The sequence below is a fragment of the Mauremys mutica genome, chromosome 4 (genome assembly GCF_020497125.1).
Source record: "Mauremys mutica isolate MM-2020 ecotype Southern chromosome 4, ASM2049712v1, whole genome shotgun sequence".
In the NCBI taxonomy this organism is placed as follows: Eukaryota; Metazoa; Chordata; order Testudines; family Geoemydidae; genus Mauremys; species Mauremys mutica.
Genome location: NC_059075.1, coordinates 5,214,729 through 5,230,700, shown reverse-complemented (window position 1 = coordinate 5,230,700; position 15,972 = coordinate 5,214,729). Strand labels below are relative to the sequence as shown.

General features: G+C 49.4%; 1 protein-coding gene across 4 annotated transcripts in view; it reads left to right on the top strand.

The window, feature by feature from the left end:
- The first annotated feature begins 385 nt into the window (after positions 1-385).
- Positions 386-15,972, top strand: part of MDGA2 (MAM domain containing glycosylphosphatidylinositol anchor 2) — a 633,934-nt gene continuing 618,347 nt past the window's right edge. For all 4 annotated transcript variants that reach the window (XM_045015357.1, XM_045015355.1, XM_045015354.1 and 1 more), the window contains exon 1: positions 386-676. In XM_045015357.1, the coding sequence (XP_044871292.1) occupies positions 604-676 (73 nt within the window). In that variant the 5' untranslated portion in view covers positions 386-603. The remainder of the gene's footprint in view (positions 677-15,972) is intronic.

The window sequence follows — 15,972 nt, the reverse complement described above, 5'->3', positions numbered from 1 at the left end:
GCAGGCTTTGACGTCGCCGGGCTGCGGCTCCCGAGCCCCGGCTCCCCGCACGTAGAGCGCAACGTGACCGCCCCGCTCGCCCCGGCTGCCCCTGGCCGCTCACACACGCGCCGAGCCCGGCCGCCGCCGGACGCTGCATCCCCGGGCCGCCGCCGCTGCCGCCGCTTCGTGCCGCCGCCGCTGGGATCCGCCCCGGGCCGGGGGCCGCAGGGCAGCCGCGCCTCGCTCCCCGCCGGCTGCTGCTGCCCCGCCGGAGGGGCTCGGGGGGCCGGTCCCGGGGCTCCGCGCACCATGCCCCGGGGGCCGCGCGGCGATGGCCTCTGACGGCCGCGGGCAGCCGGCTGGGGTGGCCCCGCGGGCGGCTCGGTCCTGCTGGCGAGTGACCGGGTGAAGGCGACAGACCCCGAGCGGGGGGGACCCCGCGGGGCTGGAGGGCGGCGGCGGGGGGCAGAGGATCGCCCGGCCTCGGCCGCCCGGCAGGGCAGCTCCCCACCCCCGGTGCGCCCCGCGGCGGGCAGCAGCCCGGGCCGGGCACTGGCCGCCGGCAGGTCCCGCGCTTCCTTTCCGCCCGGGGCTGGAGATGTGGATGCCGCCGCCGCGAAGATGGATTTAGCGTACGGGCTGGTGTGGCTGCTGACGGTGCTGCTGGAGGGGATCTCCGGCCAAGGGGTGTACGGTGAGTCCCCCCCCCCGCCCCGCGCCGAGCCGAGCCCAGCCTGACCTTGGGAGGGGGCTCTCCGCCGCGGGGCAGAGCCAGGTGGGACTGACCCCCCCCGGCCCGCTCAGGTCCCCCCCCTGCAGATTGGGGCCGGGCTGCTGGGGCGGGGGGCACTGCTCGGGTGTCGTTGTGCATTGCAAGACTGGAGCCCCCCCCCTCCCCCCCGGGTCCGTGGCTGTGAGCCGGGGCGCGGGACCGACCTGCGGCGCCGGATCAAACTTGCTGTGTGCGACCCTTAGGATTCCTGCCTCCTGACCCCCCCCCCCATCGGCATGCACCCCCCCATCCTCCCCCCGGCTCATTTCCTCCCTCCCCCCCCCGCTTCTCCGGAGAGACCGGGCCCGGGACGTGCGGGGAGTTCGCTTTTTGTGCACCCCCGTTGCCATGAGCGTTGGCATCCGACGAGAGCCCGGGTTCCCACGGCCAGAGACCGCAAGTCGGGGCGAACGGGGCTGGACGGAGGCGCATTCAAGGTGGGGTCGGGGGACGGGGCTCCCGCTGCAAACAGCGCGTCTGGGGGCTCGGTCCAGGGACCCGTCAGCCCTCACTTCCCACCTGGGCCGTGTGCGGCAGAGGAGGGAGCGGGCGGCGTGGGCTGGGAGCTGAGAGACCCATTGATCAGCCGCTGTAAACCCATTTGTCCCGGTTCCCCGCCGCGCGGCGGCGATGAGCCGCCGTGTGAACGGAAAGCGGAGTCCCCGCTCCGGAGCGGGGAGCGAGCGATCCCTCCCCACACACACACCCGGGGGTCCATTGTCCGTGGGCGCCACACGGCCGCGGTGCCCCGCCGGCTGGGACCCTCCCCGTTCTGGGATCATCCAGCTCTGGGGCGCAGGAACGGGGCTGCAGCGAGGCCGGAGTGGGGCTCCCACCCCGGGCCCCCGCTGCCCGAGCAAACGTGGAGCAAGCCCCCAAGGGAGGCGTGGGGCGGGACGGGACGGGGGACCCTCGAAATACGCTTTCCCTGCTGAACGAGCCACGCGTCCGCAGCCACCCGGGGATCCAGGGTCTGCGGGGCTCCCAATTCATGGCCAAATCCAGCCCGGGCTCTTCCAGGGGTCCTGGGAGCCCCTCTGCAGGGGGTGTGTGTGTGTGTGGGGGAGCCAGCTCCTCCCTTCAGCCAGGAGCCGGCGCTTCGCTCCTGGCTCCCGCCCGCTCCCTGAAGAGGATTTTTAGATGTATTTATTTTGCATTTCCCCGTGAATTTCTCTCATTCAGATGCCTGCCCTGGCAACAGCATCCTGGTGTCAGGAATGCTGACCCCAGCCTGTTGGCACAGCGCAGATTCAGAGAAGACAAATATCCCAGTTAGACATGGAGAGGGAAGCAAATTGGTGCATGTTGGAGAGTGGCTGCTGTAGCAATCATGAAGGGTGGTAAAACAGACAACCCGGAATACCAGGATCTGTAACATACCACAGCCTGGAGTAGCCACCATAGGGATCAACTTACAGGACACATTTTACTGTAGGAACGTTTCTTCTCATTAGCCGTGTTACGTTTCTTACAGTGGCTTGTGAATCACCCCATCTAAGATCAGTCTGTATTTCTCTTGCTTGCACTGGCACACACCTGTTAAAAACATAATGCATTGCTCTGGGTGGGGGAGAACCCGTAATTTGAGAGCTGGCTTTGCACGGTTTTTATTGGTGCAAATGGATGGGAATTTGAACATGGGCACTGCAGCCCGGAGGAGCAGATTAGATGAATGCAAGTAGTTTGTCCACAATGATTTTGTGCATCTGGAAATTACAGGGCCACAATCTGTGCTGATTTTCCTCCTCATGCAGCCTTACTGCCTTCAAAGGCATTGTCCAGAATGTAAATCAGTCCTTTATTTAGCTCATCAGCTGGTCATTAAAAATGGTATCAAAAGGTAGGCTATGCAAAACCCCTCCAAGTAGAAGAGACGCACATGCTGTACGGTAGATGCAGCACTTTCACAGGAGACCTTGGTACATATGATAGGCAGCTGTAATCTACGATAAAGCTGTGACAGCGTAACAAACCAGAAAGTCCAAAGAGCAGAGTAACGTTATGGGGCTGGTGGAGCGCAAGCACAATACACACCTCTGGGACCCCGTGTTACTTCATTGATAGCCAAGGGGTGGCCTGGGGATGAGGGAGCTCTGGGTCACATCAATTACTGGTCTAAGTAGATGCAACCCTGTTAACTACAGTATAAGCTGCACTTGTTTGCTTAGGGCTAAATGCGTTCCTCTGTCTCTCACTTGTCCCAGTGTTTCTAGTTACTGCTCGACATTACATAAGCAGCGTAGCGCGGTGTGTGTCATGGCTCTTATGCCTCCCATTCTCACAAGAGTATTGTGGTAGTACATGTTAAGGAATCTTTGTACACGCTTCTTTTGGCAGATGTGCGTACACACATGAATGCAATAGGCCATTCGTGTCCATTACCCCCCTGCAAGCAAACTTATGGCTGGAGGTTTTTTGAAATCTGATGTAATTCAAAACATTAGGAACTGTCATGAGGATTTTCCTTAGCGTTTGCATTACTGACTTGAAGCATTACACTCTGTGTGCCACCAATGCATCCTTTCGCCTGTCAAGCACAGGGACACACATTGTTGGATTTCTTGGAACATAAGTTTCTGCATTGCATAGGAGAGTATTTGTTAAGGCTTATATGTTGTGCATGGGCATCTATGAAGGAGATCGTGCCCTTAGTTGGTTGCTTGCAATTCTGCTGAAATTGTTACTGAAAAAAGGATTGCACATCTGGGTTAAGAGTTCTTTATAAATAAGAGTTAAATGTGATGTATTGTTATTCTGTAGTGCACATTATACTTGGTCTCTGTGATGGACTAGGGACCTGCAGACATTCATGATGTTGGGAGACAAGGTGGTTTTTGAGTTGTACGTGAACATACGATTTTTTAAAATTATACATTAAACTCAGTCTTGTTTTTCAGTTGGCAAGCTCCTCACTTTTTTTGTTTGTTTTAAAATATATCGGTTTAGGGCAATGACACATGTATTTCTTCCTCGAGGGCACCAGTCTAGGATTCCAGCTCCTCAGCCATCACCTCTCTTGGGCAGAGACCCACGACTCTCTCTGTCCTGCCTGGGGCTTTCCAGCTGCACGGTTCCCTGCTTATGCTGTGATATTCCCAGCAAGCCAGACTGCCTAAACAGGCCAGCATCTGCACTTTTGTTTTCTCTCCAGAGGCTATGAACAGCGTAATGGCCTACAGTTCTAAGTTACAACCCAGCCCTTTATAAGCAAGCACATTTATCCTTAAGGTGAAAGCATTACAGGGAAAACGTAGTAAAACAATAAAAGAACCTGTGTGCATCCTAAAAAAAGTTCCCCAGAGATCACCCCAACTCCAACCTCAGGCCCTGGTAGGTGTCAGTCCATCAAAACCCAGAATTGATTTTTCCCCTATGGTTACAAGTTCCTAACAGTTTCAGATTCAGAACCAGAACAATCATGAATAGTTCAGTCTTTCCCTTATGCAGCTTAGGTCTTTGATCTTGTCCTCATGTAGCAGTTGATCAGCAGACAATAGCTCAGTCCTCAGGGTGTAGCTTCAAAAGGCTGGGTTTGGATAACTGGAGCCTGGGAAATTTACATTTGCCTCCCCGTAGATATTCCCCAGGAAAACCATGTAACATGTTTTGTTCCAAGAGTCCATTCGTGTCTGGCACATTGTTCAAGACAGTCCCTTGAAGCCTAGGTCTCACATCTGTTACCACGTTATGGAACAGTAACTTTCCAAAGGGCTCAGCATCCCGTTGAAGTTAAGCAGTCATAATAAAGCTCCTGTTAGCTCCAGTGGGAGCTGTTGGAAAATCCCACTCTATATTTCCGGAATCATTTTGAGGAAAAGTAAAAGTTCCAAATTGCCTAGGTCTCGTTTTCAAAAGTGACGTGGGCACACTTTGGCAACTTAGTGCCTAAATCACTTTTGAAAATATAGAAGCAGCAAAGAATCCTGTGGCACCTTATAGACTAACAGACGTTTTGCAGCATGAGCTTTCGTGGGTGAATACCCACTTCTTCGGATGCAAGCCCACGAAAGCTCATGCTGCAAAATGTCTGTTAGTCTATAAGGTGCCACAGGATTCTTTGCTGCTTCTACAGAACCAGACTAACACGGCTACCCCTCTGATATTTGAAAATATAGGTGCCTTTGAAAATTGTGCCTGAAATTGTTTTGTTCATAGTTTTTTTTCTTTTTTGTTTGACTGGAAAACTAGTGGCAATATTGCACCAAGAATCCTGAAAATGTGGTGGCCTGTCCTGCACCCATTGCAGTTTAATGTTAATTTTTCCACCGATTTCAATGACAGCAGGATCATGCCAAATTGTAATTTCCTTGGGGCAGGGACTTCATCCTCTTTTGTGTACACCCTCCCACTTAATGAAACTCATAGATAAATAATGACAATAAGTAATGTCCAAAATGGACCTGACTACAGTAGTAGGCAAAGAAATTTCACTATCTTTTCCCTTCTCATTTTTTAATATCACTTGTCTTTGGGCTAATTCCTCAACAGGTCTAAATGCCATTGGACTTCACTGGAGCGCTGCTGACTGGTAACAGTGGGGTCTGGCCCTTTGTATTTTAAAATGCAAACCACGGGTTCATGTTAACCTAGGTTCCAGATCCCAGAAGAATGCAGTTCACTTTCTTAAGATAAATGTGGGTATACATTTGTTTTAAACTAACATTACTTCAAAGTATTATTAGTAATAATAATATCTAGCTCTTACGTAGTGCTTTTCAACAGTAGCTCTCAGAGCTTTTCAAAGGAGGTCAGTCTCAGTGTTCCCATTTTACTGATGGGGAAATGGAGGCATAGAGATGTGGAGTGATTTATCCACAGTTACCCAGCAGCTCAGTGCCAGAGCCAAGAATACAACCCAGGGCTCCTGAGTCCCAGCCCAGTGCTCTATCCACTAGTTCTGATTAAATTATTAATAATATTCCAGGTGAGCCTGGAAGACCGATTAACGGCAGTGCGGACTACGGGGGGTGGGGGTGAGTTGGAGCACGTACTGAAGTGTTGCGCTGTAACTGCCCCATGTAGACCCTTCTAGTGTGAACTAGAAGGTACCTGTTTGCGTAGTCCCGTTTAACACCACGTGTACAAGCTCTTTGGGTGGATAGAGACACGGGCTCGACGAGGTGGAGTGACTTGCTCAAGGTCACACAGCAGGTCAGCGCACAGCTAGGAACAGACCTCCGACCTACTTGACTTCCAGCCTAGTGGCTTTTCTCTTATTTATTTCACCTCCTTAATTTTAACAAGCTTGTTTTCTGCAAAATAATTCTTCGAAAAACTCAAGTGCTGCATGCACTTTCCCCTTTTTAAATTACTTCTCTCTGGATGCCATGCATGGTTACTAACGCATAAAAAGTAAGTGCTCAGAACATTACTGTTACTATTCTACAGAAGAGTTGCAGTGCAGTGTGAAACTATCTTGGTGAGAAGGCTTAATATGGGCACGACGTGTTGTTATTAGATAACTTGAATAAACTGTGTTCCGTAAAGATGAAGGATGTAGTAAAGATGAGAGAACAAAATTCTTATGTCAATTTTACAAGCTCTTTAGGCCAAGGATGCCGAATTTCACAGGCTTTTGGATCTGTTATAAATGGTTTGTATTGTTCCAGGCACTCCGAACCATTATGTCTTAGAGTCAAGTACTCCCATGCGTTGCATGCTGCAGAATGAAGAAAAGTGCAGCAAATTACTACAAAGCTCCCCTGAAAAGTCTGACTGCGATCCACACCCTTCTGCGTGATATTACAACAAACTGAATTACAGCGGGGAAATGGCACAACCTGGATGAACTGCCAAAATTATAATATCAGAGGTGGGGGGTGTGGCCTGGAGGAAGAATGGAAGGAGTCACAGAAAATCACGGCCTGTTATACTAGAGACAAAATTTCCAACTCTGTAACAATTTGCACAAGTAACTTGAGATGAGCAGCTATAAGTGTTTTGGTGAGCAGGGCCGGCTCTACAGTTTTCGCCGCCCCAAGCAGTGCATCGAATTGCCGCCACGGGCGGTGGTTGCAGTCCGTGTGCCCTTAGGGCGGCAGGCATGTTTCCGTGACAGTGGCAATTCGGCAGCAGCTTCTGTGTTTAGCTGAAGCCGCCCCGGACAGCTAAACATAGAAGCTGCTGCTTCCGAATTGCCGCCACCGTGGAAATGCGCCTGCCGCCCTAAGGGCACATGGACTGCCCCTGCCGCCCGCGGCGGCGATTCGGCGCACTGCTTGGGGGCAAAACAATAGGGACTGCCGCCCCTTGCAGAATGCCGCCCCAAGCACCAGCTTGGAATGCTGGTGCCTGGAGCCGGCCCTGTTGGTGAGATATATATAATCTAAATGCAGCAATGGCTTCACCAGTCGTACGGTGGCTGTCTGAAAACAGCATGTGTGGGTGGGAGGGAGGCTCATTTGAAAATTCGAAGAGGTTCACAGCCACAGCTTACGTAAATGCAACCCAGTCTCCTTTCCCAGAAGCAGGCCTGGCTCTGCTACGCACAGTGTATTCCATAGGCTGCTCTTCCTCGCCTTAGTTGGTGGTCATCCCTCCAGCAGTGTGCTACTCCATGTTTCACTACATGCCTATGTCTTGCACATCTTTTCTCTTTTTATATGTTTGTTACTTCCGTGCTCTTTCCCCATGAAAGACCCGGCCCTTAGTAATCATAAATGTCCATCAATTCGTTGGTGTCAAAATACTGCTGAAGGTGAGTGCAAGTTTGTGTATGTAAAGACAGGGATCTTCATATAAAGAGAAGCATGTGTATGTAATGTGTGTCCATCTCTACACACACACAAACTAGTTTATAACAGCATCTATAATTCAGAGCTGAAAACCCCACTGACAGACCTGGGTAACAGGAGTAGCATTCCTCAAAATGTTTGTAAATGAACCCCGAAGCAAAGAGAGAGAAATTGAAAAGAATAGACATAGTGCTCGGGGCTTCGGCGAGATGGGCCAAAGCGATGCGATGGCCAGCTTGACACCAGTATCTCGTAGTACGAAATACGCACAGGGAAGTGTCTCCCTCTCAAAAAGCACCCCGGGTAAGTGAAGGATGATCCTTTCGCTTGCTGCCGTGACTAATGTGGAAGGGTGAGCGCTCCTGACACTAAGCACTAGAAAGATTGCTCCTGGTGTGTTTGTTTTTTAATGCCTGCTAAAACCTTTATCCAACAGGCTTAATTTTAAAATATTTTTATGTTTTACAAAGATGCACATTTAAAATCAATGGATCTAAAAATAAGAACTGAGCCTGGCATTCCATATGGCGACTTGATTTGGGGTCTGATGAAGTATCCTGTATAGAAAATACAGCCAGCCATTCAACATAAACTGGTGGTCATGTCTTGTCAAGAAAGAACTTTTGTCAGCTACATTGCTGCTTTTGTTTTTTAGCTGCATGCTAGCAGCGAACCAGAGAAGGAGATTAATGACTGTTGGCTTTAGCAATATTGATGGCTGTATGTCATAGCTGACCCTGCTTTTACCTAATACTCTGGCTGAAGCTAGTGACACAAGTGAGGCTGGATGGAGGTGGGAACCCCAACATTAATGCATTTTCCCTGTTAGGAAAACTAATTAGGCTCAGGAAAATAGCTGATCATTAGCTCTTATATTCAAAAGCCAGCCTCTTAATTACCCAACCCCCAAATGGTACGGCTGGTTTTCTGAATCAGGGCTCCCCGTCATGGATATCTTTGAATGCTGTTATTGTATCATATGGTTTAACCCTGTACAATTCTGGATATTGTGTGACAGAAACCAAAGCAGTCTCACCCGAGAACAGGAAAGGTATTATGTCCTGCTGCAGTGCTATGCATTTCTAAGCAGCTGATGCGCTCTACAACCGCTAACTCCAGGACCATTTACTGAGCAGCCCATCCTTCAAAACTTTAACTCTTAAATCAACCCACTTAGATTCCCTTGAAGGCTGTTCCCTCTTCTCCCCGCATATTTTATCACTGAGATTTCATTAATGCTGGGAGATGATTTCATTTTCTGCATGTAAGCTAATGCACTTAGAGAATGTGGAGAGAGGGAAATAAATCTAGCCCATCAACCTGCCCATTAACCAACACAAATGAATAGAAATGGCTTTTCAAACTGATTCTTTTCTTGGCGGTCCTAGAGGCTGCTGCCAAATGCAATAGGTCACATGCTGCAGCATTTTCCATGGGTGAACCGTGCAAAGGGGATTGGATTTTAATGGAGAGGAACATGTTGGCTTGGTTTTGCACTCCGCTGCACTGGTTTTGTGCTGCCACCAGCATGATCCAGGGAGCAGAATCAACGTATAGAAATGTTCACCGATTTGTAGGAAAACATTAAATAACTGCGATTAAATGAATTTCGGGGGTGGATCCAAAGTCCACTGATGTCAATGGAGACGCTCCTATCAACATCAGTGGGCTTTCGATCGGGCTGAAGCATCACTGAAGTACTATTTTTACAGACACATACTGCAGCCGTTATGCACCAGAGGAGTTCTATTGGAGTGTTACTGAGTGCTAGTTACGGGAGTCAGTAATGCAGGATTAGTCCATTGGTAAATTTCATATCGTAGAGTTTGCGGTGATGGTGTTGTAGCTGTCTTGGTCCCAGGATAGGAGAGAGCCAAGGGGGTCAGGAACTCCGAAGCTTGTCTCGTTCACCAGCAGAACTTGGTCCAAGGAAAGAGATTCCCTCGCCCACCATGTCTCTCTCATATTGGAGCATCTTGTGACCGGCAGGAAAGGCAAAGATATTTGGAATGGTGCCAAAATCTGGCAAAATACGACAGGAAAATGGGCGCGTGGAACATGGCGTGTAATGCTTTCCTTGTAGGGGCAGCTAAAATCCACCTTTATAGATCGGATAAATATCATTAAAACACATTACGTTTCAAGCACGCTAAAGAGCGGGCCGTATCCTCAGCGGGTGTAAGCGGTGGCCGCTCTGTTGTCTCCAGTGGACCCTACTCCACTTTTATACCCAGGCAGGCGCTACCCCGCCGACTGTGCCGCGTTCAGAGTAGGAAGATGATAACTCCAAAACAATCCTCTTGACATTTAAAGCGTTTTCTGTCGGCTGGCTTGAGTGGCTTATTAGCACATTGCTTGCATCTCCATAGAAGGAAATGGTTGATGCTCTGCATATATTGGGTCAAGGTGTTCTCTCCGAATCGGAGCTAGGGGAATTGGGAGGAAGTCTGGCAGCAAGGAGGCACTTCAAAATAAATAAATAAATCTCTCCTGGCTCATGAGCTAAATCCAGTTTAATTAGAGTCAGTGGGAAAACAAATGAAGAGGAAAAATAGCTCGGTCCGGCTTCTCTCCCTCTCCTCGCATCTTTCCTGGCAGCTTGTCTGCTCAGAGGTGCCACCTTTGACTCCCTGTTCATCAGTAAACGCGCCGCCCTTGATCTGCGCCCGCGACTCCCGTCAGCAGCGGTGGGAGCCGTGTGCATGCTGATCAAGGGCTTGAGCTTGAAAGGTTTTCGTGAGCAAGCTTGGCGGAGCTGGTTCGCCCGGTTTCGATTCCCTAGTGCAGAGTTGGCTGTGGCTTTCATTGAAACCCCTTTGGAGGTGCTGTAAACGGAGCAGTTTGTATCTTGGACCAGTTGAGAATAGAACCAATTGAGACATTGGCTTCAAAGGGCTCAAGGGTTGGCTTGGGCGGCTGGGAAAACCAGGGCCGTTTTCAAAGGGGAATGTGGGAGAGGCCTGCTCTTTGAAGACGTGTTCTCACGACTGGGCCTTTGAACCCTCTGGGGGCCCGGTGACCGGGATAGCCAAACGTCACTGCTGTAGGAGGCTGGGCTCTGCAGTGGCTGCTGTCCCGTGTTTCTAAAATGTCTCCCCCTCCCACTACATCCAGTCCCTGAAGGCGCTTAAGCCGTTCTCTGTGCCTACTGGGGCAATATAGCGACGTCAACAGAACTGATAGAAAAGCCTCAGAAATAAATGCGGGGGGGGTCTCTAAAGTGATATCAAAGCCAGTTTTCATAGTCTGGCCCAAGCAGGTAATTTTTAGACCCTGTTGTAGAGTCACCGGACTGACGGCAGGCACAGGTTGAGGGGGGGGAGTCAATGGGGAAAAGAGACGGACCGACTCCGCAGACCCACAAACTGGCGTCGTAGTTACAGAAATGCAGGCTCAGTGGGGTGTGGGGGGGGTCGGGGGGAGCAGTGGCAGGATGTGCGAGTCATGATGTGATTACGGGCGTTACCGCAGCTCTGAACACCCCCTTGGTGTCCCACAGAGCCCTCGTGTTCATGGAAGGGGGTCTCCTGGCTGTTGGCGCAGGCTGCACACTATCTGCAATGGCCAGCTCATCCTGGCCCAGGATTGCTGCAGCCCTTGGTGAGGGGCCTGCCTGCCCATCACCAACTCGTGTACTCTGCGTTCCTGTTTCTCTGCACCAGCTCTGGTCCGCACTGAGCTCCGGTTGCTTGCAGCACAGGTCCATAGCTGGGGATTTCCTCTGGCTGCAGCTGTTGCTGGGACTCCTTGAGTGCCGGGGGAGAGGGGGTGTAGGGGGGAAGTGGACTGTGGCAATCTCTGGAGGGTGGCTAGTGTGACCACTCCAGGCCCATACCCACTCTTTGCACTGCTGTGGGGTGGACCCTGGGTGCTTGGTGGCATCTGACAGAAGGGGATATAGTGCTGAGGATGCAGCCGGTCCCCCTTCTGTGCAGGAGCAGGGGGAGCTCCTGCAGGTGACCCTCTTGGGTCTCTAGGCCAATTACTGTGCTTTGCCAAATGCATTGTCCCCCGTTGGAAATCACGACTCCAGGGGGAAGCGGTGACACTGACTGCACCCACGGTGCGGGAGATGTTCAGAGGCACTAATGACGGGTGCCTCTTACCTCCCATTGATTTCCAGAGGGAGCCATGCACCCAGCGATCCTTTGTGCTTCCGAACAGCTCACGCAGTGCGTGCCGCCCAGCTCTCAGAGGAGACCAACTGAAATGAGCGAGCTGCTTCCCCCCTAATCTCTTTCAGCTCTCGCATTAGGTGATAAAAATAATAATTGCAGGTAGCTTTTCTCGGTCTCGGACACAGTGTGATTGTTCAGCTGACAGTGTCCATTTAAAGGTACATTATACTCTAAACACTACAGTGCCTCTGCTCTGAATACATAATATGTTCTCATTAATATGAACATTCTCAAGGGTCTTTGTGGTTCATCAAACACATAATGGCACTTGAATTTTCTCTCCGTACTCTGTATTATTATTGTGACAGGTAAAGGTTTTAGTGTCTAGGGTAACAATTCAGGTGGATACTGCCGATAGCCTTTCACTAAAGGGCAGCAGGTATCGATTTTAAAAGACGCTCCCGGCTCTGAATAGTAAGTTGGTGTATGTATTTGCTTTTACAATGACTTAATTTTTGCATTCTGCAGTGGGTCGGAATAATTCAGAGTGCAACCCCAGCGTCACTTCGGATTTGTCTACACTGCAGCTGGGAGTGTGCTTCTCCGCTTGGGCAGACAGACGCGCTAGCTCCGCTTGAGCGAACAGTAAAAATAGCAGTGTAGCCGGGAATAGCCCGGGAGGCAGCTTGGGCCCAGCCACCCCAGTACGGTCCCAGTGCCTGAGCATGTATCCAGCCAGCCAGCCCGAGCTCTCTCCTGTGCTGCCTCTAGGTATGTGGCCGGTTTTAGCGTCTACCCAAGCTGGGAAGCTGCAGTGTGGATGTACCTTGAGGGGAAAAGAAACTAGCACAACAAACCAGAGGGACTTTTTACAAATTAGTTGTTTTCTTCAACCTGCAACAAATCTGGTTCAGCTGCTGGGAAGGAAGGAGTTCTCCAGTATCCACGGAGAAGAGTTGCTTGTACAAAGGATAGTACCACCTTCCACCCACACAGCTCAAGCAACTCCTTTGTACCCTGTCTCTGGGCTTCAGTCCTCATCAGCCACGTATCCGCTACCTTGTGCTTGTGTTCCTGGGTATGTTCTAATCCCACCAACCACTCTGCCTCTAGCCAGAGGGGCTCTCCCACACTGCGACACTCATGCTGTCCTCTGCTTACTGGCTGGGTCTTTGCAGGTTTATTCTCATAGGTTTTGTTTCCAAGGAACAGTTCAGTCTGAATGACTTCCTGTCATCGCCATAAGTAATATGAATACTAAATACAGTTGACTTCAGTGGCAATAGCAGAGCCTGTTCTCAGGCCGTTGGCTTTCGGGGCCCCACTATGCTGGAATAGGCTTTTGTTCAACTTGAATGTAGCTACTGTTTCCTGATTGACAGCCAACAAAGGGCCTGATCCTGCATCTCTCTTCTTACATGAGACAGGGCTATCCACAGGCTAAGTGCTTTCAAGGCTGAGCAGGAGGAGGAATACCCTCTCTTCAGGTGTGCCCGTTTTTGCCATGCCTTTTGTTGGAGTTTGATTGGATTTTGGCATTGAGTTTTCACATTTTTATTAATTGCCCCTTCACAAACTTCCCCCGCTATGCCAGGTGTAAGCCAGTGCAGCTTCAGAGCTGGGCACGTGTGAAATCCTGGAAAACGCCTAAGATTATCTTCTAGGTCCTTATGCAACAGTGATAAAAATGAAGCCACAGCATGACAGCCGAGGCTCATACCAGCCTGCCTCCTGCTCCGCTAACCCTCTGGTCAGACGGTCAAGGAAGAGTAGGCAGGCCCCGGCTTTCCATTTTCAAGCCCGGGAGTAGTGTACACATTTATTTCCACATCCTGCTATTACTAAGGTATGGTAACTCTCAGCCTATGCTGCTCAATGATGAATGTACTGTGATGCAAGGCACTGCTCACTGAACTGAGGTTTGGCTGCAGGAAAGATTGTAAAACATGCCTTGCAATGAGGCTAAAGGAGCTCAACCTATTTAGTTTATCCAAGAGAAATGTTGAGAAGTGGCTTGATTGTGGTCTAGAAGTATCTACAGAGGGGAGAAGATTTCTCATTGGCGAGGGCTCTTTAATCTAGTCTCTGGCAAGGGTGCAGGAGCCACTGGCTGGAAGTTGAAATCAGCGAAATGCAAACAGGAACTAGGACATACATTTTTTAACAGTGGGGGTAATTAGCCATTGGAACAACTCACTAAGGGGTGTACTGGATTCCTCGTCGCTTGGTCTTTACCTTAAAAATTGGATGTCTTTTCTAAAAGTTATGCTCTAGCTCACCCATAAGTTGTGGGGTTGGAAGCAGGAATCACGGGGGAAATCTATGGCTTGTGCTGTGCAGAGGTCAGATTAGATAAGTCCCTTCTCGCCTTGAACTCAATGAACCAGTGAATCCCTTTTTAATATTACTTTAATGAAAATATCAGAACAACGTAAGTTACTCAGCAAATGATCTGGCCTTTAACTGTAACCTGTTTTACATTATTAAAAGAATATATATGCTCTAGAGGGTAAGATATCAAACCTGCCTGTAGATATGTGTGTGCAATAACTGCAGTGTTTCTTTGAATTTAAATGAATTTAAATTTCTTGCTTAAAATATAACCTTAATTTCAGTGTAGTGTTCTTTGCATTTGAATATAATCAATATATGGCTGTAACAATAAGGGAACCAAGCCAGAATTATAGACACTCTTGAACTTCTTCAGGGAAGTTCAGAACTTTCCATCTGGACCCTGTCTTTTAAATGAACCAATCCAAACCACATAATTCAATTACTCCCAAACCGTGTGTGAATTTGGTTCTGGAATCCAACTTCACAGACTGGGTCTACCTAAGCCAACCAGAATTTCAAAATAAAAATCGGGGACACTTTTGTGGTGACTTTTTTAGTTTCATGAAGTAGTCTCACAACAGTGCACATAACAAGAAAAGTGTATTGGTTCTGTTACTGCCAGCTTCTCACTCAGCCGGTACATCATTCATGGAGTGGAGGAGGAGTTTTCACAGTAACTTCATGGCATGAATTTGTCATGAAATACTGAGCAAATGTTGACGTTTTCTCTGAGCAAAAGAAGGCAGTAGTTAGTCTCTGCACTCCTTTTCTCTTCACTCCAAATGCTGCTCATCGCACCGAGCCCTCATTCTGTTGGGAAACACAGAGTAAATTTGACTCTGAGCAAATATTTTATAATTATATCAAAAAACAAACAAACCATGTTTTCATTGACTTAAATGAAAAACGGGGATATCTCTGGCCTCCTGTGAGAAGTTCCCTTGATATCATATGAAAAATCAGGATTGTCCTTGGGAAAAAAACAGATGTATAGTTGCTTTAGGGTCATCCATAAGACAAATAGAACTGGAGGGAAAAAAATTTAGATTTAGACTTTCCTACAAAAGCAATGGGATGCATTTTTAAAGAAAATGAAAAATGTCTCCCCCCCCCAGCCCTCTATACATAGTAATTAAATATCCGGGACCAAATGTGGCGCTGGTGTAAATGGACACATCTACCTTGCCTGTCAATGAGAGATGTATCTCATGCATTTGCCTCATTCTCTGGCCCCAGTCCTTTACTGCTTACTTTGGGAAAACCCCCATTGAAGCAAAGGGCTGCAGAGGGACTTGGCCTGAGCAAGGAATTCAGGATCAGGCACTATGCTTAATGGTACCAGTATCTCATCTTTCTAGAGCCCTAGTCCAGAGGAGCCCTTTGCTGTACTCCGATGATGCTGAGTACTGTGCCGGGCTATTCTCCAGGATAATGCTAGGCACAGTTTGGCCTGTGTGTTTGGCACCCTGGCCTGGCAGAGAAGGTTCACTTCAGAAAACCCTGGTGGTCTGGGTTCCTGTGGTGGTCTTTCTTTTTAGAGAATCCAAGGAGCCTTGTTTGTGACTGTAAAGATGTTTCCCAATTACAACTGGTAGTTGGCATGTTTTTAATACACAGCAGTACTCCTAGGCTAGACAGATGGCTTGCCAACATGTTAGCCACTGTGAAAATTAGCTAGCCTGAAATACGCCATACATGGCAAGCGCTTGGAATCTTGCCTACTCTTGATAAAAATGGTTGGAGAGAGGAGCCCTCCGCAGTGCCAGGAGTCTCTCCATTGGAATGGTAGTCCTTTGAAAATTCGACTTTCAGGCTCTGGCCTGTCCTTAGATGCCATTGGTTCCTCTTTGACTTTGATACTCCTCACTCCAACAGGGGTTGGCCTATGCGGAACTGATGCTTTAAAATGCCTTCTTTGACCCAGGTGACCTGCCGTTTGTCATGATAGACAGTGTACTTAAATGGAAGGACTCGCTTGCATCATACCCACTTGGGCGAGCTTAATCAAATGTATTTTGGGGGAAAATATGTT